Source organism: Schistocerca cancellata, chromosome 5 (genome assembly GCF_023864275.1).
Source record: "Schistocerca cancellata isolate TAMUIC-IGC-003103 chromosome 5, iqSchCanc2.1, whole genome shotgun sequence".
In the NCBI taxonomy this organism is placed as follows: domain Eukaryota; kingdom Metazoa; phylum Arthropoda; class Insecta; order Orthoptera; family Acrididae; genus Schistocerca; species Schistocerca cancellata.
The window spans coordinates 380,406,961-380,433,313 of NC_064630.1; the positions used below are offsets into that span (position 1 = coordinate 380,406,961).

A 26,353-nucleotide genomic window follows, 5' to 3' on the forward strand; every position below is an offset into this window, starting at 1 on the left:
GGGCACGGCAATATTGTGGATTGCCCTCGTCGCGGGAGGCTTCGTACTGCACACACCCCAGACAATGTGCAGAGAGTTAACGAACTGGTGACTGCCGACAGACGCATCACAGTGAATGCATTGTCACGCTACTTTGGGATAGGGGAAGGAAGTGTTTGCAGAATACTGAAAGTGTTGGCGTTAAAAAAGGTTTGTGCCAGGTGGGTTCCCAAGATGTTGACAGTGGCTCACAAAAAAACAAGAAAAACGGTACGCAGCGAACTTTTGGAACAGTACGAGAATGGTGGAGATGAATGTCTTGGAAGAATTGTGACAGGTGATGAAACATGGCTCCATCAGTTTTCACCAGAGACGAAGAGGCAATCAATGGAGTGGCACCATGCACATTCACCCAAGAAAAAAAATTTCAAAACCACACCTTCTGCTGGAAAAGTTATGGCTACGGTGTTTTTCGATTCCGAAGGACTCTTGCTTGTGGACATCATGCCAAGTGGAATCACCATAAATTCTGATGCATATGTGACGATATTGAAGGAACTTCAAGCTCGACTGAGTCGTGTTCGACTACATCTGCATCTACATGATTACTCTGCATTCACATTTAAGTGCTTGGCAGAGTGTTCATCGAACCACAATCATAGTATCTCTCTACCATTCCACTCCCGAACAGCGCGCGGGAAAAACGAACACCTAAACCTTTCTGTTCGAGCTCTGATTTCTCTTATTTTATTTTGATGATCATTCCTACCTATGTAGGTTGGGCTCAACAAAATATTTTCGCATTCGGAAGAGAAAGTTGGTGACTGAATTTTCGTAAATAGATCTCGCCGCGACGAAAAACGTCTTTGCTTTAATGACTTCCGTCCCAACTCGCGTATCATATCTGCCACACTCTCTCCCCTATTACGTGATAATACAAAACGAGCTTCCCCTTTTTGCACCCTTTCGATGTCCTCCGTCAATCCCACCTGGTAAGGATCCCACACCGCGCAGCAATATTGTAACAGAGGACGAACGAGTGTAGTGTAAGCTGTCTCTTTAGTGGACTTGTTGCATCTTCTAAGTGTCCTGCCAATGAAACGCAACCTTTGGCTCGCTTTCCCCACAATATTATCTATGTGGTCTTTCCAACTGAAGTTGTTCGTAATGTTTACACCCAAGCCTTGAGAATTGTACTACTTATCGAGTAATCGAATTCCAACGGATTTTTTTTGGAACTCATGTGGATCACTTCACACTTTTCGTTATTTAGCGTCAACTGCCACCTGCCACACCATACAGCAATCTCTTCTAAATCGCTTTGCAACTGATACTGGTATTCGGATGACCTTACTAGACGGTAAATTACAGCATCATCTGCGAACAATCTAAGAGAACTTCTCAGATTGTCACCCAGGTCATTTATATACATCAGGAACAGCAGAGGTCCCTGGACGCTTCCCTGGGGAAGACCTGATATCACTTCAGTTTTACTCGATAATTTGCCGTCTATTACTACGAACTGCGACCTTCCTGACAGGAAATAACGAATCCAGTCGCACAACTGAGATGATACCCCATAGGCCCGCAGCTTGATTAGAAGTCGCTTGTGACGAACGGTGTCAAAAGCTTTCCGGAAATCTAGAAATACGAAATCAACTTGAGATCCCCTGTCGACAGCGGCCATTACTTCGTGCGAATAAAGAGCTAGCTGCGTTGCACAAGAACGATGTTTTCTGAAACCATGCTGATTACGTATCAATAGATCGTTCCCTTCGAGGTGATTCATAATTGGCAAAAGCAGGATGTCTTGCTGTTGCACGACAATGCACGGCCACATGCCGGTCAAAAAAACACGGAAGCGATCACAAAGCTCGGATGGACAACACTTAAACACCCGCCTTACAGTCCTGACCTGGCTCCATGTGACTATCATCTCTTTCGGAAACTGAAAGACTCTCTTCGTGGAACAAGGTTTGAAGATGATGACTCGCTTGTGCACTCTGCCAAACAGTGGCACCAACAGGTTGGTTCAGAATTTTACCGTGCGGGTGTACAGGCACTGGTTCCTGGGTGGCGTTAGGCAGTTAAAAGGGATGGAAATTATGTGGAGAAATGAAAATATTGTTCCTAAAGGATGTATCTATACACTGTAAAACTTTCAAACGTGTAGAATAAAAGATGGATTTTTAAAAATTGTGTGCATTTCTTTTAGAGTGACCCTCGTAGTAAGAAAAACTTAGCTCACGCAGAAACATTTATGCATTCAATTATTCCACGTGTTATTCGAGAGTGAAACAGTCGAGGAATTGTCATAAAGTGCTTCTGTGAACCCCTTGCACACACCTAGGTATGAATTCCAGAGCAGTAATATATAAGTAGATGCAGATAGTGGTATATAATAACGATACCACCCTATGGGCGTCATAAGTTCCCGTCAGACGCTAATAATGGCAGCACAGGATCTGGAGGACCAATGGTGTGCGCCCATTGAGCCACGTCCCTAGCCGCTCTGTACCATGAGCGCCCTCCGCCGCCGAGATATAGGATGACCAGAGGCAGCCACATAGCCCACTTACATTTGGAGCCTGTCCGCCACGTGACACTATGCAGACGCTGCCTAATTGCGGCTCTGTCACCATCGTTCCTGGTTTAGTTCAGAGAGCCTCATCCTTTGCAAAAACAGACATAATGTCTTATGGGATAACAGCAATCAGTGATTTTATAATGTTACTTAAAATCCGTCTTGATTGCAAAAAATTTTTTTATTATTCATATGACATGTGACGTAGCATGTGAAAGTTGCTGGATTTGGACGGGTTACTCCTGTAACTGAAATATCAGATCTGAAGATGGTTCTGAATGAACCGAAACCGGTCATATGAATAATAAAAATTTTTTTTGCAATAAAGACGGATTTTAAGTAACATTATAGCCTCATCCTTGTTGCTATTGTATGAGCTCGACTCTTTTTCTTGCTGTACTATATGTAATGAGTCTTGGTATGCTTTGAAAAATACAACTTAAGTAAATGTTGTGTTTATTGTATTTGCGTCTTCGCTCATGATTTCTGCTCCTGCCCAGCTTCCCTACGACAGCTGCCACACTACTCTATAGCCCACCTCCTCGTACCATTCTGTACGAAGTCATCTACCACACAGGTGTTAAATACGGAAGACGTGCTGGGTACTGCTGTTCGATGTTTAGTTGCTCAGTAGCTTTTCACTCAAAACTCAAATTCATATTGCATAACACGAACATAATTCGGAACTGAACTGTGATTTATTTTCAAAGAATATTCTTAAGAATTTATTTTATTTACTAGCGATTCATCAAGAACATTAACACATTTAATCACACTGTGTAGGCGTGGAAGTAATTGCCAGATAGTAACTGATGAAATCATAACCAAATTCCTTTTAACAAAGTGGGAATTTTATTCACTTTAATAGTGCCTAAAGGCATTTTCTTAAAAGAAACAGATATAAAATTATAATCAGAAAGCACCCTCTAAATATCAAAGTTACAATTTATTCAGAGGCAGAAAGAAACAAGTTTTGACTGTGTGAGCTTTCGGGCAGAGAACTTTGCCACTCCCTTTTGACACGGCCGTAGTTACGACCGCTCACAATAGCCTCTGAAAGACTACACTGGTGCAAATCTGCAACACACCAGATAACTTTAAACTAAGAGTTTTAACAATTTACACAAGCAAACAAACTATGCATCCCCCGTAGGAGGGATGGAAATGGTACAAAACACTAACAATTAAAATATTAACCTTGCCACCGAAGGTGCAACTTGATTTTAACTTCTACGAAAAGTCTTACGGTGAAAGGGTGGCAACTTTATATACTAATATGATCATTTAAATAAAAGCCCATGAAATGCAATCTTATATAAAATTCTACAAAGTTGGCCAAACAATAGTTAAGATGCTCTACAGTACACAGATACCGCCTCTGAAGATCATAGGCAATAATATCAAAGTTTCCAAAGATCAAAACATATTTCAGGTATTAGGCCGTTACATTACAAGCAACAAATTCGTTCACACACACCAAATCCGACAAACATGACACAGGCAGCTACTAACGTACGGTACATTGATAGGGAGGTTACAGAACAACCCGAACCGAAATTGCTGTAACACGCCCCTACTCCACAAGGGAAAAACGGACCACCCAATTTATAAACAAAGACCTTCCCGCGGGTGGGGAAACGGAGAAGAATGGTGGGACGACCCCAAAGTAAAACGGCTGATGACCTCACCAAGAAAAAAAAGTAGAATTTAACAAGAGTAAATCAAACAAGATATCACCAATCACTTAACTTCTAATAAACTGCGATTTCTCGAGAAGACCTGGCGCAGCACCCCCAAATCGCTCTCGCGAACCGTCCGCTGCCAGCCGCTTCAACGGACGCAGGAAGGCGCCCCGATCTCCCGTCTCACGGCGTCGCAGCTCGCACGGGCCAGACACGTCGTGGGTTGACTCCTGTTGCTCTCGTGTCGACCGCGAAGTCACTACCCCTCGCTATACACCGCGGCCCACTGGACTCACGTGGCGACCTCACATACGCCGACGCTCAAGACGGACAAGTCATCTTGTGTCTCAGTGCGCGACCGACCAACAGATCGATCCATTGCCTGAGTAAACTCGAGCAGACTGGCGGCCTAACGCTCAGACTCAGATGCAGGAACTAAGCCCCGACCTGGCGACCACTCGCTGAGTTCTCTTACTGGCGGACTGGAAAGACTCGGATTTTGCCGGCTTTAAAGGTTGATCCGAACGACAGACATACTAGCACTACGAACGACAGACAGACACTAACTGCCTAACAAATGCGGACGAGAGACAGACTAGCAAGCTGGGGACGAGAGACTGACCCAGACTGACCCACTGGCGACCTTTTTTTTTTTCCTTTATTGAATTTCGATTCCCCCCGATGGGGGCGGGCCGGCAGCAGCTTAGTACGCTGCTCTACAGCCTACAGACTTTTCAAAAACGTAAGAAGGAAAGAAACAATAAAAGAAGGCGATAAAACGGTGACTTAAATTGTAAAATGGCGGAAAATGGTGGAAAGTTAAAACATAAAGCAAAGGGGTTGGCAATGCTAATAAAATACATAGGAATCAGACAAGTAACATAGTAGACACACAATTTAAAAAAAAAACAAAAAAAACACGGCGAGAGTCTCGTTTCTGTTCACACCCAGCGACAGTATGATGGCCGTTCGTAACACTTCCCAAAAGACACACAACACTGACCACTCACTGTAAAACACCGCACGAAAATGTCGGCACAAAGATGACACTCCCTAGCCAAGGGCTGATTGGGGGGGGAGGGGGGGCTGGACAGATGAGGGGGAAAACAAGGAGGGAGGAGAGGAAAAAACGAAAGGGTGGAACACTGGCGAGCTCATAGCGACCCTTAAATGCACGTGAACAGGCAACCTTTCCCCTTTCCCACCAGAGGGAGACACCAAAGCTGCGATTGCCACAGCGGCACCACCGCCAGAAACGGAGGGCGACTGCTTCACACTACGCGCTGCGGCGCGCTCTTTAAAACAGAAATTTTTTACTTCGGCACAGGTACTATCTACATAATTCGATACCTATAGGTCGGGTTGAATCTCACCTTCATTAAAAACGTTGTGTGTTTTATTCTGCTTATATAGAGCCAAGTAAAGCAGATTTATTTTTGGAACAGAAACATGTAAAGTTGAATAAATTTAGCGTGAAGTAGTGAAGTGTGTGAACACGAAAGCTACTGCACTGTGCATGCGATTACTAGTAACCACGTTACGTCACGCCACATGGCGCCGCTTTGCTATCAAATTAATGCGACGCTCCCCGCTGCTCCCCACCACAGCCACACACGCGCATTCTTTTTAAGTGAGCGTATCTGGGAAACAGAGTGCGCCCGCGGCTTGGGTGGCGTGACGTACGAGCAGCGAGGAGAGCGGCGTGTCGTGACGCGGCCGGACAAGTGGCTGGCGAGCGGCGGCGGCGGCGGCGCGTGCGTGCCCGTCATAAAGATGCCGCGCCGTCACGGGTCGAAACGCCGCAGTGGAAATAGCAGCGCGTCGATAGCGGGCCCGTTCCAGGTCGCCGCGGGCGGCGGGCAGCGGCCGCCCCCATTCCGGTCACGACTTGGGGCGCACAGCCAGAGGCAGGCCGCTTCTGTCGCCCACTCTCACTTGCTGTGGCGCGCCTTGTGACAACACACTCAGATCTACCTGTTATTTAACCTTCGTACATCCATATTTAAACTGGATGAAGGAAGGAGACACAGCTCGTATAATTTTTATTAAAGATGAAATTCCTCCAGCTGTACTTAAGATTTTATATTTACTTCATTACTAGTTTCGCTATCTTCAGGCCCACACACAACTGATTTCATCAAAGTGTACGGGCCTGAAGATGGCGTTGACGAAACGTCGAAACTAGGAGCGAATTAAATATAAAATCTTAAGGGATGTAGGACGTCAAACGGGCTGACTTGGAGCAGGAGAGGCACCACAGAACATTTTAGTTTCCATTGTATATGCTTTTACAAATAAATTCATAAAACTCTGAACATAGCTGCTAAGGCTCAGTGACAGTGTCAGAATTATATTAGAACAAATAAGCCCTCGGTCAGAAATATTAAGTCAAAATTGACCAGGTTTCGACGCTACTATGAGCGTCGTCTTCAGAATTAGACTAACTGTTCTAAAACATATTAGGTATATAATACATTAATAAAATTAAAGTTTGTACTGACTGGAAAAAGATGCAGTACTTACAAGTCACATATTAAAAAAGATCTAAGCCGGAAAGGCGACGTCATGAATAGTTGTAAGTGAGATGGCGACCCTGGTTCACAGTACGAGCAGCCCTTAGCGGCTCGCCATCTCACAACTATTCATCACGTCGCCTTTCCGGCTTAGATCTTTTTTAATATGTGACTTGTAAGTACTGCATCTTTTTCCAGTCAGTACAAACTTTAATTTTATTAATGTATTATATACCTAATATGTTTTAGAATAGTTAGTCTAATTCTGAAGACGGCGCTCATATTAGCGTCGAAACCTGATCAATTTTGACTTAATATTTGTGACGGAGGGCTTATTTGTTGTAATATATCATAAAACTTTGACAGCATGGCCAGGAAGGATTCAGAATTCACCCCAAATGCAGTGGATGTTCGAAAACATAGCGAAATAATTTTTTTTACATGTGAAATTTCATCATTTTTTTCACTTACTAATGGCTGCATTTGTTGCTATAGGTACACTTTTCTTCACAAGTAAGAGAGATTCTTCGATGAATTTTGCACAGCATACGAACCATACTTAAAGGTATATGAAACTCTAGAATTTTCAAAAAAATGGTTCAAATGGCTCTGAGCACTATGGGACTCAACATCTGAGGTCATCAGTCCCTTAGAACTTAGAACTACTTAAACCTAACTAACCTAAGGACATCACACACATCCATGCCCGAGGCAGGATTCGAGCCTGCGACCGTAGCAGTCACGCGGTTCCAGACTGAAGTACCTAGAACCGTACGACCACCGCGGCCGGCTAGAATTTTCGAAATCTATTAAAACCTGTAGAAAAAATTGAGGTAATTAACTAAAAAATTTGTGTTTTTTCTAAACATGAAGTTTAAAATATAACAGTTCATTGGTTTTTTCATAAATTAAATGAATTCTAGAGTTTCATACACCTGTGAGTATGGTATGTATGCTGTGCAAAATTCATCGAAGAATCTCTCTAACTTATGAAGAAAAGTGTATCTATAACAACAAATGCAGCCTTTAGTAAGTGAAAAAAATGATGAAATTTCACACGTAACAAAATTTATTTTCTTATGTTTTCGAACTTCCACTGCAATGAATGTGAATCCTGAATCCTTCCTGAAGATGCTGACAAAGTTTTATGAATTTATTTGTGCAAGTCCGAAGTCCACATCCCTCGTGTATATTACTAGCTTGTAATCGTTGTTGTCCAGAGCGCAGGTCCGCGGTTACATATGTATGTTTGAAGTCGTATTGTAAAGAGGTTGAAAAGCGATAGTTGTAATACTGTGTATCACAGAAAAATGTTAATATTGAACGTCTCTGCTAATGTTCTGTATTTTAAGAAATACTAGATGCGCGAGAAAAGTAATGAGACTGACAACATTGCGAGCGATCTGCCTACTCTGTATTGCTGTACTTGAGTATACCGGTGTGGTCATCCGTTCCAGATGCTCATTCCCACTTTCTGTTCCATACTGCTATCTGGTGATTTTTGGGAGCACCATCAATGAAGTGGTGTTTTTTGTTGTGTGTTACGAAAATGGAACTGCGGAATTTAGAGCAAGGTTATGCCATCAAGTTCTGTGTTAAACTAGGCGAATCCGCGAATGCGACCTTTGAAAAGTTGAAACAGACCTGCGGGGAACATTGCTTATCAAGAGCACAAGTTTCTCACCTCCTCAAATAGTTTTTGAATGCCAAGAACACATTGAGGATGAAACTTTTTTTTTCTGCGGGGGTATCGTGTATAAAGAATTTGTTCGTCCAGGACAAACTGTCAACCAAGTGTTTTACAAAGACATCATTGAAAGGTTCAGGAAAAGGGTGAAGCGGGTGAGACCGGATATTGCAGACAAGTGGATGAGTCCTTGTGATTTTTTTTTCGTTCCCTGAAATTGAAAAATGTCTTTTACGAGTCTGGAGAACACTCAAAAGATAGTGATCGATGTGTTGAGGCCCTGCCAGTTGAAGTCTTTCAGCTCCGCTACCGTACTACCAAGCCTGGGTATAGGGACTCTGCCGGTGTATGGCTGCCGTTGGGAACTGCTTTGGAGGGGACGGTATTGTTGCTGGAAAAAAGTAAAAGCTTTGGAGCATAAAAAAGCAGTCTCATTACCTTTCTCACACACCTCGTGGGTACAGATATTGTGATCGTTGGTACCTTAATAGGTACCCGCTTCAGTGTGTTAGCTACTTTTTCTCTATGTCTAACAGTCTTCCCCCGGACATGTCACATAATTTACTGACTGACGTTTGCTGCACAGTCGTAAACGCACTACGAAGTCGAGTACGCCTGTCAGTTTAGACTACCCCTTTCCCGTCCAGGTGACCACACTTCAATACCCGACTGTAGTTGATAGCCTACACATCAAGTAAACACTGATATAATGTTGTTCAGTACGCTGTCCTCAGACATCAGTAAAAATATCTGCATTTATACACGTAACACACTGTACAGAATGAGCGCTGAGGTAGAACTACACAGTCTTAACTGAGAACAGGTCAGGGAGAGACTGCTGAACCATTAGAACTAGGTTTGGGCAACAAAAGGAAGGGGGTCGTGGTAACAGGTTTAGATGAGGCTTACGGCATGGCTAGTGTCGTTGCTCTCGCACAGTATAGCGCAGTAGTTGCAATCACCAACCGATTGAAATGGCGATCAAATCCGAGCATCATCACTAAACTCTGAATGAACAGTTAAACTTTACAGCAGCTTGGCGGCAGACGCCTAAAGGAAATAGACGGTTGTGAGCGAGACGGCTGCTGGTGGTCCTCCTGAGATTTTGCAGGACAGAAGAGTGCAGTGGCGGTCAGGTGTTTGGTTAGCTGGCTGGCTCTTCACACTAGTGTGCATACGGCTGGAAAATAAAAATAAAAGTTATGGTACAAAATTGCTGGGTGCTCAAGCGGCCAGTTCTTTCCTGCTGGGCCATATAAAGTGGCTCAAATGGTTCAAATGGCTCTGAGCACTATGGGACTTAACTTATAAGGTCATCAGTCCCCTAGAACTTAGAACTACTTAAACCTAACTAACCTAAGGACTTGAAAAAAAGAGACAGCATTGGTCGTATATTTTTTTACTATCGTAAAATCGATTTTCTGTCACTGAGTGACTATCTTCAGTGCTAGAAGTTAAAAATTTTTTCACATTACGATCAGAGAGTACAACATAGAAAATCACAATTACATCTGCATATGAACATAACACTTGTTAGAAACAAACCTATATTGTATAACTTAAATTAGGATGCACTGTTGTCACTAAGCTTACGGCAATCACATAGACTGAGGTCGCTGTTTACCTGCACTTGTTCAGCAGACCTCGGTGCGACGTAATGTGAAAAAATTTTTAACTTCTAGCACTGAAGATGGTCACTCAGTGATAGAAAATCGATTTTGCGATAGTAAAAAAAATATACGACCAATGCTGTCTCTTTTTTTTTCAAGTATACCTGTTATCTGGTCGTAGTGCACAAGACAACATGGAGTCGCCAATCAATAACCTAAGCACATCACACACATCCATGCCCGAGGCAGGATTCGAACCTGCGACCGTAGCGGCCGCGCGGTTCCAGACTGTAGCGCCTGTAACCGCTTGGCCACCACGGCCGGCTATAAAGTGACCACTTCCTTTTTGTCAAGGAAGTTTCCTAACCTGGCGCAACGTCAGCCATTTGAACGGTAGGCTTTTATGTAGTCGTGCGCACCTAACATCCGAGAAGACGCTCTCGTTACACTAGTATCTTTTTAACGGCCGTCCCGTGTTGGAAAAATTATTAATTTCCCACGAATGACGGCAGGCGAAATCTGTTTGCCATGGTTGTGAAAGAAGTGACGAAACTTTTAATTAATTCCATAACATTAGCAACTGGAAATTTCACAGCCTCGTTGCCAGGTCACTGGGGCTCGGCTGGTAATAACCGAGGACTCTGCAATATTCTCTTCTACTGCGTTTGGGTGAGACATGAAAAATATAAAACCAAAAAATATCATCAGTTGGTAAGTAAATAATAAATGTTATTTCACAGTTCTGCTACATATCTATATTTTAACAGAAGGACATAATTTGTCGTAGTAGTAATAAAATGATAGTCTTGACAGTAATACTGTTTGTCCAGTGTAGCAGATTTATAGTGTGGAACTACGTTACAGGAATACATTTGGTCAGATAGTGTGTGCAACGAAAGTAAGCAACTTAGAGGAATCTCGCAGTGAGCAAGAAATGATCAGACTCTTGCGAATGCAAGAATTTTTAAGCGCTATCTTTTACAAGTGATTGCATGCGCTTTATACTTTTATGCAACAAAGTAACATTTGTTACGTGTGACTGCTTCACTGGGTCATGAAAGAAAACCTTACTTGGATGTCAGAAATCATGATCATGGAGCTTTCGGTCTGAAATTCGTATCGGAAACAAAAGCCCAGAAACCGAAAAGTAGAGTATTAGCGGAATTTTGTTTACAAAACCGCCAGGTTAGCCGAGAGCGTTAATGAGCTGCTTTCTGGACTCAGGTAGGCGCACCGACCACGGATCGAATCCGTCTGGTGGATTACTGACGAGGGCCGGTGTGCCAGCTAGCCTCGGTGTCGTTTTTAGGCGGTTTTCCACATCCCATTAGGTGAATACCTGGCTGGTCCCCACGTCCCGCCTCAGTTACACGACTCACAGACGTCCTAACACGTTCGCACTATTCCATGACTTACACTAAACGCAGACAGCTGGGGTACACTCATTCCATCCTGTGGGTTACGGGGTGCAACAGGAAGAGCATCCGGCCACTCTCTCACACTAACAACTCCAACTCCACAAAAACAAGTCCGGCCCCATGTTGAGGTGGGGCAAAGACACAAGGAAGTGATGAGCGGAATTATGTATATACTGGCTCTGAGCACCATGGGACTTAACACCTGAGGTCATCAGCCCCTAGAACTTAGAACAACTTAAACCTAACTAACCTAAGGAAATCACACAGATCCATGCCCGAGGCAAGATTCGAACCTGCGACTGTAGCAGTCACGCGGTTCCGGATTGGAGCGCCTAGAACCGCTCGGCCACAGGGGCCGGCTACAGATAATACTGCGTGACAAAAAATGTGATTCACAAGGGAAGAAGGCGACGAAATGAAACTTCACGAGTCCAGAGAGTTTGCGATATCAGTGATTACAAAGTTGAGATAAATTTACGAAGGACTAAAAAATATCAACCTATTTATCAGTATGTTGTTGCACCTTCGCTGGTCTGGCCGCATGGACTGACGGTTAGAAAGGGTGTCATGACGCTGCTGTAGCCTATCCTTTATTAATGTTGTAGCTGGTCTGTGGTATCCTGGGTACTGGGGCTGGGACGGCGTTGGCATTTGAGCTGGACTGACGCATGTTCGCGTGTCGCCGTGGTTAAAGTATACAGTGCAATGGAGACAGATCTGGGGATCTTGCTGAACACCATCTCGCACACAGTTCATAGAGATGCGTACCACGTGTTGTCAAGCATTGTCATACTGACAATACTGTCGCAAAAGATGTCAGCGACGTCCTCTTGTGACATCAAAGTTTCCTTATCATTGTCAGTCGTCACCTGACGTCATGTTCGATGGTTTCCATGATCCCAGCAGTAACACTGCTGTGCCTCTCCAAAAATATTAGAAGAATGGGATGTTTTCTCCAGGTCACCACCATACTCGTCGACGACGAACATCCGCGGTAGTGTGGAACGGCGACTCATCGCTGAACACAATATGATACTGTTAATCGGCAGCATTGCTTCCCGGTGCCTGCCCCACTCCAAACGCAGTTGTCTGTGTTGCGTTGTTAGTGGCAGCAAACGAATAGGATGTTAATTCCCAAATCTGGTTCCTGCTAGTCTCCGACCGGTCGTGCAGCGTGACAAAAAATGTTGCAAGTAATAAGGCAGTTGTTTCCGGACTGCAGACACAAGTGTGAATGGGCTATGATGTGTTTGATGCACTAAATAGGGATCGCCTCTTGTGTTGATCAGATATGGTAGACAATGGCCTTAACAGTCCAACATCGGCCCACTCACATATACGAATGCCTCATAACTCTGGATGTTGGACTATTCGAGCAGCCTGCCAAATGGATACCCACAGTGCGTCCCCTTTCTAGCTCCGTGAGGTGCTGTTAAAGTTGTCTCAGGCTACTACGCTTCAGTGATCAGCCAACATCTGACTCTGTCCACGCCCCTTGCATTCCTAGCAGGCTTGGTAATAACACGACCAACGACAATGCATTCTGATGGCCGTTCTAACTGTCAAAGAGCGTTGGAACTTTAATAATTTACATACCAACCGATACTGTGTACATGTTCGAAGTTACATTGGCATCCAAGAGTGTGTTCTGGGTGCTCCACATTTTTTTGTCCGGCAGTGAGTCATTAACAATATTTCTGTGCCACGTGAAACCGTTACTGATACGTTAACGTCAGATAAACGCTCACGGAGTCAGAGTCACGTGCAGTCTGGACAATCTACGTCAATCGATGAAGACGTTAGAATCACTCTTGACTAGCTCCCATATTTCTGCCCGAGTACAGCTCATCGTTTTAGAGCTGCGAAATAGCGTGAAGCGAGATGAGCGCTGGTGCGGTGCGCTCTGCTCGTTGCGTGGAGGCGGCAAGCCCACTCGTCACAGCGCGTGTCGCCTTTGTGCGGTCGCGAGCTGCCGATGGGCGCGGATAAGCCGCGGCCGCGGCGGCCCCTGATGACGCAGATAGCGGCGCTCCAATCTCGGCCGCCATCAGCTGCGCACACACCGCCTCCGCTGCCGCTGCCGCTGCCGCCGCTCTCCGGGCTGTCTCGGCGCCGCGGTGTCATCTCGCAACACCAGCAATGAGCTGGCGTCGCACGGCCGCCACTCACCGACGAGTTTCGCGCCAACTCGAACCGAGCTCCAGCGCAGTACGTCGACTGCTGTAGAGCACGTACATTTGTAATCGAAGCGGTCACCATCTCACCGTCTTGCCGTAACACTATATTACAGGACCGCAACATACTCTTGTTTTTGTTGACAGACACAGTTAACACACAGTGCAAGAAAAGGTAAGGTACATATGTAATCTAAACTCATAAGGAGGTCGGGAAAATGGAGTGGAAGCTGCCGGTGTTAAATTTGTTACCCAGGAATATCGCACAAGCTTTTGTTGATAGTTGATTAATATTCAGTTACATATTTTTTAATCAAATTATCAATAGATAACCTTTTCAAATTACCGAAGGAATTCGAAAAAATAACAAAATACGTAGAACGCGTTTTAATACACAAGTACAAAAATTTTTAGTGAAAAGTCCAATAGATAACTTTTTTGAAATTTGTGAAGAAAAATCAAAAAAAGATAGCAGAATACGCACAAGGCGATCAAAGGAATCAGAAGGCAGTGCAATTTGTATAACAATCACTATTTGGCAAGATTGTACAGAAGCCGACTACCTGCTTTTAGAGAATAACACACTTATAAACTTTTTAGTCGAGGTACATCCTTAATAAGAAAACAATTTAGCAACACACACGAACATTAGAAAGAAAACACAAGGTCTGATCAGCTGAACGCCATTGATTAAATGAAAGGCACAGTTTTTCCAATTACAACTGTACAAGAAATGCTTTTTTATTTAAACTTAAAGTGTTAAGAAAATGGTTCAAATGGCTCTGAGCACTATGTGACTTAACTTCTCAGGTCATCAGTCGCCTAGAACTTAGAACTACACTCCTGGAAATGGAAAAAAGAACACATTGACAACGGTGTGTCAGACCCACCATACTTGCTCCGGACACTGCGAGAGGGCTGTACAAGCAATGATCACACGCACGGCACAGCGGACACACCAGGAACCGCGGTGTTGGCCGTCGAATGGCGCTAGCTGCGCAGCATTTGTGCACCGCCGGCGTCAGTGTCAGCCAGTTTGCCGTGGCATACGGAGCTCCATCGCAGTCTTTAACAGTCTTTAGCATGCCGCGACAGCGTGGACGTGAACCGTATGTGCAGTTGACGGACTTTGAGCGAGGGCGTATAGTGGGCATGCGGGAGGCCTGTTGGACGTACCGCCGAATTGCTCAACACGTGGGGCGTGAGGTCTCCACAGTACATCGATGTTGTCGCCAGTGGTCGGCGGAAGGTGCACGTGCCCGTCGACCTGGGACCGGACCGCAGCGACGCACGGATGCACGCCAAGACCGTAGGATCCTACGCAGTGCCGTAGGGGACCGCACCGCCACTTCCCAGCAAATTAGGGACACTGTTGCTCCTGGGGTATCGGCGAGGACCATTCGCAACCGTCTCCATGAAGCTGGGCTACGGTCCCGCACACCGTTAGGCCGTCTTCCGCTCACGCCCCAACATCGTGCAGCCCGCCTCCAGTGGTGTCGCGACAGGCGTGAATGGAGGGACGAATGGAGACGTGTCGTCTTCAGCGATGAGAGTCGCTTCTGCCTTGGTGCCAATGATGGTCGTATGCGTGTTTGGCGCCGTGCAGGTGAGCGCCACAATCAGGACTGCATACGACCGAGGCACACAGGGCCAACACCCGGCATCATGGTGTGGGGAGCGATCTCCTACACTGGCCGTACACCACTGGTGATCGTCGAGGGGACACTGAATAGTGCACGGTACATCCAAACCGTCATCGAACCCATCGTTCTACCATTCCTAGACCGGCAAGGGAACTTGCTGTTCCAACAGGACAATGCACGTCCGCATGTATCCCGTGCCACCCAACGTGCTCTAGAAGGTTTAAGTCAACTACCCTGGCCAGCAAGATCTCCGGATCTGTCCCCCATTGAGCATGTTTGGGACTGGATGAAGCGTCGTCTCACGCGGTCTGCACTTCCAGCACGAACGCTGGTCCAACTGAGGCGCCAGGTGGAAATGGCATGGCAAGCCGTTCCACAGGACTACATCCAGCATCTCTACGATCGTCTCCATGGGAGAATAGCAGCCCGCATTGCTGCGAAAGGTGGATATACACTGTACTAGTGCCGACATTGTGCATGCTCTGTTGCCTGTGTCTATGTGCCTGTGGTTCTGTCAGTGTGATCATGTGATGTATCTGACCCCAGGAATGTGTCAATAAAGTTTCCCCTTCCTGGGACAATGAATTCACGGTGTTCTTATTTCAATTTCCAGGAGTGTACTTAAACCTAACTAACCTAAGGACATCACACACGTCCATGCCCGAGGCAGCATTCGAACCTGCGACCGTAGCGGTCGCTCGGCTCCAGACTGTAGCGCCTAGAACCGCACGGCCACTCCGGCCGGCTAAAGTGTTAAGAAATTATGTTATTAATATAAGGAATAAAACAGGAAACTACCCCCTTCTTTGAGTCTCCCCCTCCCCCCCCCCCCCCACGAAAAAAAAAAACAAAAGATAAAGACACGGCAGAAAAACCAAAGGCCGAAATGTCAAGTTCAGGCGAGCCGATTGGTAAATGCCTTAAGTAAAAAAAAGCAATAGTAAAATTAATTTTATATTCCGCTTCAAGTACGTTCAAAACCAAATTCAGTCACGATAGATAACTTCTGTGTATTGGTAACATTTCAAAATTTACAGTGAACTATGTGACTCCCAGCCAATAGCTTTCCACGAGCTTAACTGCTGTAGTAACATCAGATAAACTTGCGTTGAGCGGCAGGCCGGCACGGCCCTCAAATCGACAGTTATTACTGACCAGACAACAGTGACCAGTGTTAGAACAGATAAAACACACAAGTAAAGTCAGCTTTATAATAAACAGTGTTAAACTCTATAGAATTAAAACGGAAAATCCGAAGTAGTATATGTACGTTTTATTAACTCGACCCAGAAGAAAATAGTGCTGTATTACTCTCAGGACAGCCGAACTGCAATTTTTTTTATTGTTTTTTATAGCAACTCACCCAATCGATATTGAAGATGAATCAGTGATTATTCCGATGAGAGCAGCTACAAATGTCTGACGTGCCGAACAATATATATCAGCCTCGTTAATCACCTTCGACAGCATAAGGAGTATAAACTCCAAAAACTGCTCACCACGCAATCTTTTACCGGCGACAACTAGTCCACGTTCGTTACAGAAGTTGACAAACATTTCTAAGTCCAGGCTGCCTTCCTTTCTAAGACACAATTCCATATAACCACTGTCGCTTGAAATTCAGTATCAGTGTAGATCCAAGTCCACCGTGCTGTCTCCCACACAATCACCAGCCTAGCCGACTCGCGGTGTTGTGACCAGCCAGCAGCCACGAGGAAAACTGTCCACAGGCACTGAAGTCAGCAACTTCTCTCTCTTTGCCGGCGGAACCGCTTAAGTCACCTTCACCGACCATGCGCCGTCTCTGTCGGCTTGAGAAGTCATAGAATTCTCTGAACTAAGATAGGAGAGCGCAATAAACATCGATAGGCGCACTCGCACGGACTATAAACAGCGATATATTCTGATGATATATTCCTAACCTGCGTAAAATTTGTGTGTATATATTTCAAAAACAGTAAAAGCAAAAAACCTTCTGAGGATGTCACAACTGTGGTCAAACATGTTCGGTGACAAAATAAACCAAAGCTGTGTTCTTGCAAGAGGGCGGGCAATCTTTAATTCAATATTATAAGCCTTCCTCAATTTGATAAACTGCAAAAGAAGCTGCAGATACCCTGTACTGCTATGAATTATACCGATGGAAATGTTATTTCTTAATTGAAGATATGCGACGAGAATGTCTACAGCAGAGAACAGCTTTGAAACTGGCGAAGCACCTTAGTTACCGTCAGGTCATACGTTGTACGAACTCTGTGGGCTTCCATAACTGATTTGCACTCACCTGGAACCATTTGCAGGAAGTCATTCAAGGATTATTGAAGAACGTTCTCTACCTCTCAAGAAGTTCATGGCATCATACGATATGAGGATCTGGGTGAAATACCTCTTCCAAGCAATTGTAACCGATGTCACAAATGATTCAAGTTCGATTACAGTGTTCACCATTGTAATCATAAGTGAAAACTTTATAGGGCAGAATGAAAAATTCATCCGCAGGAGACAATTAATCTGTGTAGAAGCATGTAAATTGCTTATGGTACTTTAAGCAATTACCGAACGGAAGAACCAAAATTGACCGAAGAATTTAACACTGATTGCAGACAAAAAACCACTAATTATTAAATACGACAAGTACGCCATTTTTATAATCCTCCATTGTGTCAGATTTTTTGATATGCGACAATTGAGTTATTCTTTTTGATAATTTAAATTTATAAAATTTTCCAGTTTTCTTTGTTTTAATCCTGTGGATCGAAAAATAAAGTTCTACAAATAAAGGCAATACTCAAATAACAAAGTTGCGTGGAACGAAAAATTTCTCAGCGGGACAGAATATTTTGTTAACAAGCAGTAAGACGTGTATATCACGAGGGTATGCTGAAAAGCGCCTCTGAATTTTTTTATATGAAGACTTTGTAAATAAATCAAACGTTATTGACATTGTACATCTTTATTTTTTGACATAATCAGCCCGGAGACGAACAAATTTCTCCCAACGAGAGACCAGTTTGTTGATACCGTCACTGCAGAATGTTTGATCTGCTTGACGGAGCCACAAACACATCTCTGCTTGTACCGTTCCATCACTATCCAAAGCGAAGTCTTCGAAGGTGTTCTTTAAGTTCTGGAAACAGATGCAAATCGGATGGAGCCAAATCTGCACGGCATTGAGGACGATCGATGACAGTGAACCCAAAGCACTGGATTGTTGATGTTGTCGCAGCGCTCGTATGTGGCCTTGTCATGCTGAGGGAGAGGTTGCTCAATGTATGGACGAACTCTTCCGATTCGAAGCTCAATTAGGCATTCTATTTCTCACACACCGACATAGTTTCGTTACACACCACCATGTTACACGCTGCAATTCGGAGCCCTCTAGCGGCAAGGGCTGCAAATATGTAGATTAAAATGGTTCTGAGCACTATGGGGCTTAACATCTGAGGTCATCAGTCCCCTAGACTTAGAACTACTTAAACCTAACTAACCTAAGGACATCACACACATCCATGACCCAGGCAGGATTCGAACCTGCGACCGCAGCAGCAGCGCGGTTCCGGACTGAAGCGCCTAGAACCACTCAGACACAGAGGTATGTAAAGATGAAGACAGAAGGTGCGGAGTGTTAATAATGATTGTTTTATTTAGAAATCTTTAAAGCATTATCACACGAAACATTCGTATACACTATCTTTTGAGCACGCACTCGTATGTTACAGCCGATGCAGAACCGCCTGTTTTCAACCTTTCATATGATCCGACACCAATTTCGCTATCATATTATCAGAAATAACTAAATTTCTCCACACCACAGACTTACCTATTCAACGCGAGTGTGATTGCTGGTTACGTCATTTATTTTAAATGCATGTAGTATTTACGGATCAAGGAGATACAAGCACAATAGAATTGATATGGCACAAACAAAGGGAGATAACGACAGAGATCGAGGCTATCACTAAATTCTGTAGCCATTTCGAGTAAAATTTCTTTATTCCACGCACCTTAATTCCTGTCTTGTAGTAATATTTTTTGTTTATGAATTCTATACACAATTTGGAAGATTCTGCGGCCTGTTAGCCTGTTATTTTCTTGCTTAACTATTTTTAGTTTGAAAGAAAATAACTGACTGTCATTCTGAAAGACTACATCATACTGGTGAACAACCTTGAAAATTATAGCAACCCCGAAATATGTTGAAAAACTCGAACAATAAACATTTATCTGATACTCCTTCTACAGCAATACACAGGTTCAGGCCAAGTGTTCAGTGGCACACCGCAGTTTGAGAGCATCTTCCTTGTGTAGTTATTTCCGTTGGCAGCTGTAATACTTATCGCCTTCTTAACTGATATTTTCACTTAATTTGTTATAATTTACGTTAAATTAAGATACACTGCTTTTAGTGACACCTCACAGTTGTTAACTAGTCCTACTATTCTGATAAGGGTTTTCGTAAATCATTTTGTGCGACTGAAAGATTAACCCCAACAAGAGAGCATGGATCCCACGTTGTTCCTACCCCGCTCTCATTACTGTTTTGAAATTCATGTCATATAGCGTCACAGTACTATTATTGCTATTATCACCATTGTACTTTTAATGACTTTACTTATTATTTACTTGCTGCGGTATTTACTTACTGTCCTGATACATTTCTTCATGGGGATGCCGATGTTAACAGAAGCAAATTCTGACTTAAATAAAGAAATGATAATATCCTTATAAGCTATCAATGGATTGATAATTAATAGTTAATGTTTTTATATTCATATGGTCAAGTTATTCTACCACGGACTGACGGAAAGTTCATTAGTATGATTTTACTTTTAGGTAACATAAGGATACACACCCACTGTAGAGGTTTCGTTTGATTTCTTTCCTTTTATTTTGGTAATGTGGAGGACGCGTGTCAAGGAAAAGAAGTTCAGTTTCCTGGAACACCTTGAACTCAGTGGTATTTTTGGCGATGGAAGGGTAACAGACGAAGTTTATAAGTTTCTGTACAAGAATTTTTCAAACAGAGATTATTATAACGCGCGCGCGCGCGCGTGTGTGTGTGTGTGTGTGTGTGTGTGTGTGTGTGTGTTTACAGATACGAAGCTAATGTACTCGTACATGATCAAGTGAGGCATTGTTTTACTGGTAACCATGTACCTAGAAAGTATCTCACTTTTCTGAAACTGTTGACACGTTACGAAACATTCTGCACCGTGATTAACAGAACTCGTAACAAAACAGCCAGTGTTTATATTATGCAGACTGGACACTTAGCAGTGAAGTTCGCTTCTGCGTCGTGCCGTGTCGCCTTCCGTGCCGTCGCACGGCGGGAAGGAGCCAGGAATATCCACTATCTCCGCCAGCCGCCGACTGCCTTTGTCACGTGACCCGCCTGCCACTCTGAATCAATGTCTTCCGTGCGTCGCGACGCAGTGAACAAAATACTGTGTGCTGCCGTTTACGACGCCCTTCCTGTTCATTTCTCGTCCAGTTCGATGGTGCTGAGGTGCAACCTTCTAGGGTGAAAGTCCAACAGGCAAACACACGGCGCACGTGTCACAGTTTACCTACAGAAATGATACCTTTCTTGTATGGAACATAATCAAGTTACATATAACTTACGCGAGTTAGTTTGGTTAACCTATAATACGTGGTTGAGTTTAGTCAGCCAACAGTTGCTGCACAACTATTATTTCTTACGTACATAGTATATACGTGAAATCGTAGATCTGCGGGTTTCACTTGTCTCATTTTTAGCCATAAAAGGAAACTTAGACTTTAATGTGCTTGTTATGTTTGATTATGTCTGTCTCTTCAGGTGGTAGAAGGATGCGACGTGGTGTTTGGAGGCTGCATAGCGAATGCTGATTGTGTCTTCCCTGTTTATTTACAGAGTCGAATTCTTGAGGATGCGTCCATTATGTGCAACTCCTGGTCTCCACGGCATAATGTACGTTACAATCCGATTAAGTTTTGCCGCATGTTTCTAAACATCGATTTTCTTACATTTTTAATGCTTGATAACTTTTTATCTGCTTTGTTTATAATATGCATGCAAAAGCTACATTTTTTTCTTTTTTTACTTTCAAATAAATGATAAATACTTGTAATTTATCATATTTAAAGCCAAGATGGCTTGATGTGAAATAGTTTGTTTCATGGCCAGTTTCGACAGTAATTAGCTGACGCCCTCAGATTCTCAAGATGCAGATAGAATAACGTTAATTCAGTAATGTGCATGGTCGTCCAACAGCTATAGACAAGGAACCATGAATAATACAAATTACATACCTGCCAGAAATAGTTACACATCAGTCTCGTAGACACATTGAGAACATGCTCCAATTACAATAATACAGCTCCACGCTAGTTTGTCAGATCTACAAGATGAAGCGTCGACGACGACTCAGGAAGGCTGAACCGCTGCGTTTTAGAGTCCATGTTAAGTGGTTTTAAGGTCAGTCAGCAGGCGTCGCCACCCCAATAACGCAACAATGTGTTCGCGATTATTTCGCAGATTGTACTAACCAACTATTCAACAAAATTTATTTTAAACCATGTTACATACATAAACTAGAAAGAAGCGTAGTTCCAACTTGACAATGAACTCTGACATGGCTCACAGACAGCACAGAAAAGTACATAACCAGGCATCTTTAATGATGTACCTGTTTTTGCTCCTGTGCTCCTTATTGGTGCTATGGATATTTAATTTAGCAAGTTTTATGTATTTGACAAACCACTGTGGAGCTGTATTTTTGTAATCATGTTCTCAGTACGTCGACGTGACTGCCATATAATTGATATGTTTCCTTGTGTTGTACCCTAATGCACATTACTACTGTATATTAAATTAATTGTATTCGTACATCTGGGAATCTGAGGATGATAGTTAGCTACTGTCGAAACCGGTCATGAAATAAACTATTTCACATCACGTAGTCTTTTCTTCTAATATTATAAATTACAGCGTTAGGTTACCCCTACAACATTTGTAAATATTTGTCATATTAGATACATTTAACAACATCTACAGCTTTCCAAAATTATTTCAAACGAGAAAAAAATATACACACGCCAGAAGACGGCACTAGCAGTTGCAAAACTAGCGACATTGTTTTCATAGCCTGCAATGCTGGTTGCAGAAGTACCACTAATGAAAATATTGTCAGTTGAATGTACTGAAATGCACTGCATACTCTTTTACATCATATCGTCGCTGCTTCAATTGTACATAATCATCACTGCTTTGCTCTGCACAGCCTAACTGTCGCTACAAATTATAATCCGAATAAGGAGATTCCAACGCTACAAAGCATTACTTCGACTGGCAAGACAAAAGAATGGTATATACACACGAAAAAGATTTCTTTTCCAAATGTGTCGTAATTTTATTTTACTAGGTGTACATTTATAACACAAGACTTGTTAAATGGCTGTTTGACAAGAATTGTATCACTTGTGAATACGTGTGAAATTTTTCTACTTGTTCAACTCACCAATGTCCAAGGTGGTCAGAAGCAGTCTGGAAAGACTGTAAGGATGTTGTAGGGGATGTTATGATAAGAAATAAATGTTATCAAAACAGTTTGATACGTTGTGCCGTTCTCGAGTCTTTTAGCACTGAAGCTATAAAATCATGTCGTCACGCGAGCTAACTGAAGCAGCCTGCCAGAGACAATATCGCCAAACTTGTTCTTCGTTTGGTGTCCTCAAATCGGACAACAGTAGCTCTTGCTTTCCTATCTTAAATTTGTTACTTCCGGTAAACTCACATTTTAACTGGTAATGAGCATTTGAACAAGTGATGCACGGACAGACATGTGGTCTGTGCGTTACCGCATTTTAGCGTGTGCAAGTGTTTGAAACTGCGCGCTCGGCGACCTGATAACTCTGAAACGGTGAAACGCATCGAATTTTTTTTAATAACACTTATTTCTCAGGACAACCTCCCCTGCAACACCCTCACAAGCTTTCCACACTGTTTTTGCCCACCCTGTATATAAGTTTACTGTGAAATTGGAGAAATATTATTATTCTTCTAATCACTTGTCAATGCTTACTTGGCTACAATAACGAAGGTGCATGAAATATAGATTTAGTTTCCAAGCAGTTATAACGCTATCTAAGTTATTTATATAAAATAAGCATGTCCTTATCGTAATCTGCAGATTTACATTCGTGAAGAAACTGCGTGGCATGTTCTTTATAACATAGTCAATCCATTTTCTAAAGAACAGAGACTACAGAGGGAACCAAGATTACCTAGAATCTACACAATCTGATCCTTTACAGAGCTATAAATTTTGCTTTAATGCTGAAGAGAGATTATTTTTCCTTGCCCAGGCTTCTATTCGACCGATTGGCTCCGCTGTCAAAATGAATAATTGTCAATTTCAGAGCTTTTGGAACGTTGAAAGGTCGTAATATGTACTTCACTTGTTACATTATGACTACTACTGGCGCTGAAGGAAGCAAAGAAAGAGCACCAGTTCTCCACTTAGCTTAGCATACTCAAAGTGCATAGAAAACGAGATGATTCAATTTTTAAAAACTATTCAAAGAAGCAGGTTCGCTTACATCAACGATAATCTTAACTAATCAAATTGCTGTTTATTAATGGTATCTGGCTTACAAAACACTAATCATGTATACATATCCTGTAAACTGACTCATTCCAAATCATATCTATGGAACATGTAACTAACTAACTGAGTAGTTTAATGTCAATAAGCTTTCACCTGCCCACGTTGGAATGCTTCATTCCATCAGTTTTTATAGCATCCTAATACTACTTAATTATATCCTCAGATGCAAGTCACCGATTTGAGACAGAACATTTTTATTGATGAGACCCTTGTTGTCAAACCATAAGAAAAATGAAATGTGTGTGTAGTGTTTGTTTTCTATTGTTAATTAACTAATACAGAGTGCCACCATGCGTACAGTCTTTTTGAAAAGTTTTCTGAACAGTTCTGAGCTCCAGCTGTCGTAGTCAAACAGTAAAAGGCACCCCACTAAATTACATTCCACTGCTAAATGTAGTTACGCAAGAACGGTTGAAGTAAGTACTAAGGAAAACCGAGAACATCTTCCCTGTCGAAAACATGGTGAAACAATTCGTCCAAAGCTCTTTGAGGGACCCAAATATGAACTCGTTTAGCCACTACATAATGTCAGGATGGTGACGTAAATGTGTTCCTACTGCTGGTAGAAGTCGGCGAAACATTTATGTCATATATTCAGAGTGCCCTGCGTAACGCGGACACCAGTGAATCAAAGTTGTTGGTAGTACCTCTGCGTGCAAAGTGCATACGCGGTATAAAAGGGGAGAATGTACTACCGACTTTACAGGGGAATAATACAGAAGTCTGATGTGATCTCGTTGCTAATACGGAAGCCATTGGTCGACGATATGCGACGGTTCGTTCACCTATAGCACATTGCTTGAATTATGAACTTTCACTAAGGCAACTGACCTTGCCATCATTTCCAAGCTATGTCACACTAGTACGAAGAACACACGTAGGACATGAGAGTCGTTACCTGGCTTATCTAGGTGATGTGAAACAAGCCCTGTTGACTATAGTGTAGATACAGTCGAGTGGTCCATGCGTCTCTTGGAATGTACTGCGGCAAATCTACTGGAGGTTATAAGGAACTTCACTGTTGTAACCGTGGCGCGATGGTCCTCTGTGTATATTTGTTAGTCAGAACATAACGCATGCTAATTCACATTTATTCGTCCAACTGTGCAGTAAAATTCAATTAATACAAACAAGTCCACTCTCTAGTAACCTGTTCTGGAAGCACTTTTTTTAATGTGCTGGAAAAACTCATGGTGATAGGCCTGTCATGATCGTTCCCCAGACTAAAGTTATGATTGCAGTAAAAACCGTATTTCATTTAGTGCTATTAATTCCCTTAAATCTGTTTTCAGTTTTGACACAACACAATCCTCACGAAATTCCACTTACAATTCGCTATTCCAAAATTATTTTCTCAGCTCATCAGTTATATCACACTTTCCAATCCAGTGCTTTCAACATGTTAAAACAGTTACCAGATTTAGTTCCACTGTGGACCAACCTCAGCACTCGGTTTCTGCAGTATATTTAGTGCAATGTTTCAGCATATACAGGGTAATCAAAAAGTCAGTATAAGTTTGAAAACTTAATAAACCACGGAATAATGTAGATAGAGAGGTAAAAATTCACACACATGCTTGGAATGACGTGGGGTTTTATTAGAACCAAAAAAACAAAGTTCACAAAATGTCCGACAGATGGCGCTGGACAGCAAAACTGCTACCGTGACGGGTGAGAGGTACGCCGATATGTTACAGAATCGCATCATCCCCAGCCTGGCTGATAATCACCTGCTAGAACGTACGATGTTTATGCAGGATGGCGCTCCACCCCATATTGGTAGACGCGTGAAAGATCTCTTACGCGCAACGTTTGGTGATGATCGTGTGCTCAGCCGCCACATTCGTCATGCTTGGCCTCCCAGGTCCCCAGTCTATGGTTGCTTTGGGGTTATCTGACGTGGCAAGTGTATCGTGATCGACCGACATCTCTAGGGATGCTGAAAGACAACATCCGACGCCAATGCCTCACCATAACTCCGGACATGCTTAACAGTGCTGTTCACAACATTATTCCTCGACTACAGCTATTGTTGAGGAATGATGGTGGACATATTGAGCATTTCCTGTAAAGAACATCATCTTTGCTTTGTCTTACTTTGTTATGCTAATTATTGCTATTCTGATCAGGTGAAGCGTCATCTGTTGGACATTTTTTGAACGTTTGTATTTTTCGGTTCTAATAAAACCCCACGTCATTCCAAGCATGTGTGTCAATTTGTACCTCTTTATCTACATTATTCGGTGATTTATTTAGTTTTCAAATTTATACTGACTTTTTGAGCACCCGGCATTTCGTTACCATGTAATCCACATTCCTTCCAAAATATTTTTTCCCTCCCTAGTCCGACAAACAACTGTCACGTCCACGCAATTGGCTCCGCTTCTATTTAATTATTTTTCTGGTATAGTAGAT

General features: G+C 43.0%; 1 protein-coding gene across 1 annotated transcript in view; it reads left to right on the forward strand.

Annotated features, from left to right (window-relative positions):
• LOC126188231 (inhibitory POU protein-like) overlaps nucleotides 1-26,353 on the forward strand; it is a 488,073-nt gene that overhangs the window by 329,297 nt on the left and 132,423 nt on the right. The window contains exon 3 of the mRNA XM_049929783.1: nucleotides 21,184-21,240. Coding sequence (XP_049785740.1) covers nucleotides 21,184-21,240 — 57 coding nt within the window. The remainder of the gene's footprint in view (nucleotides 1-21,183; nucleotides 21,241-26,353) is intronic.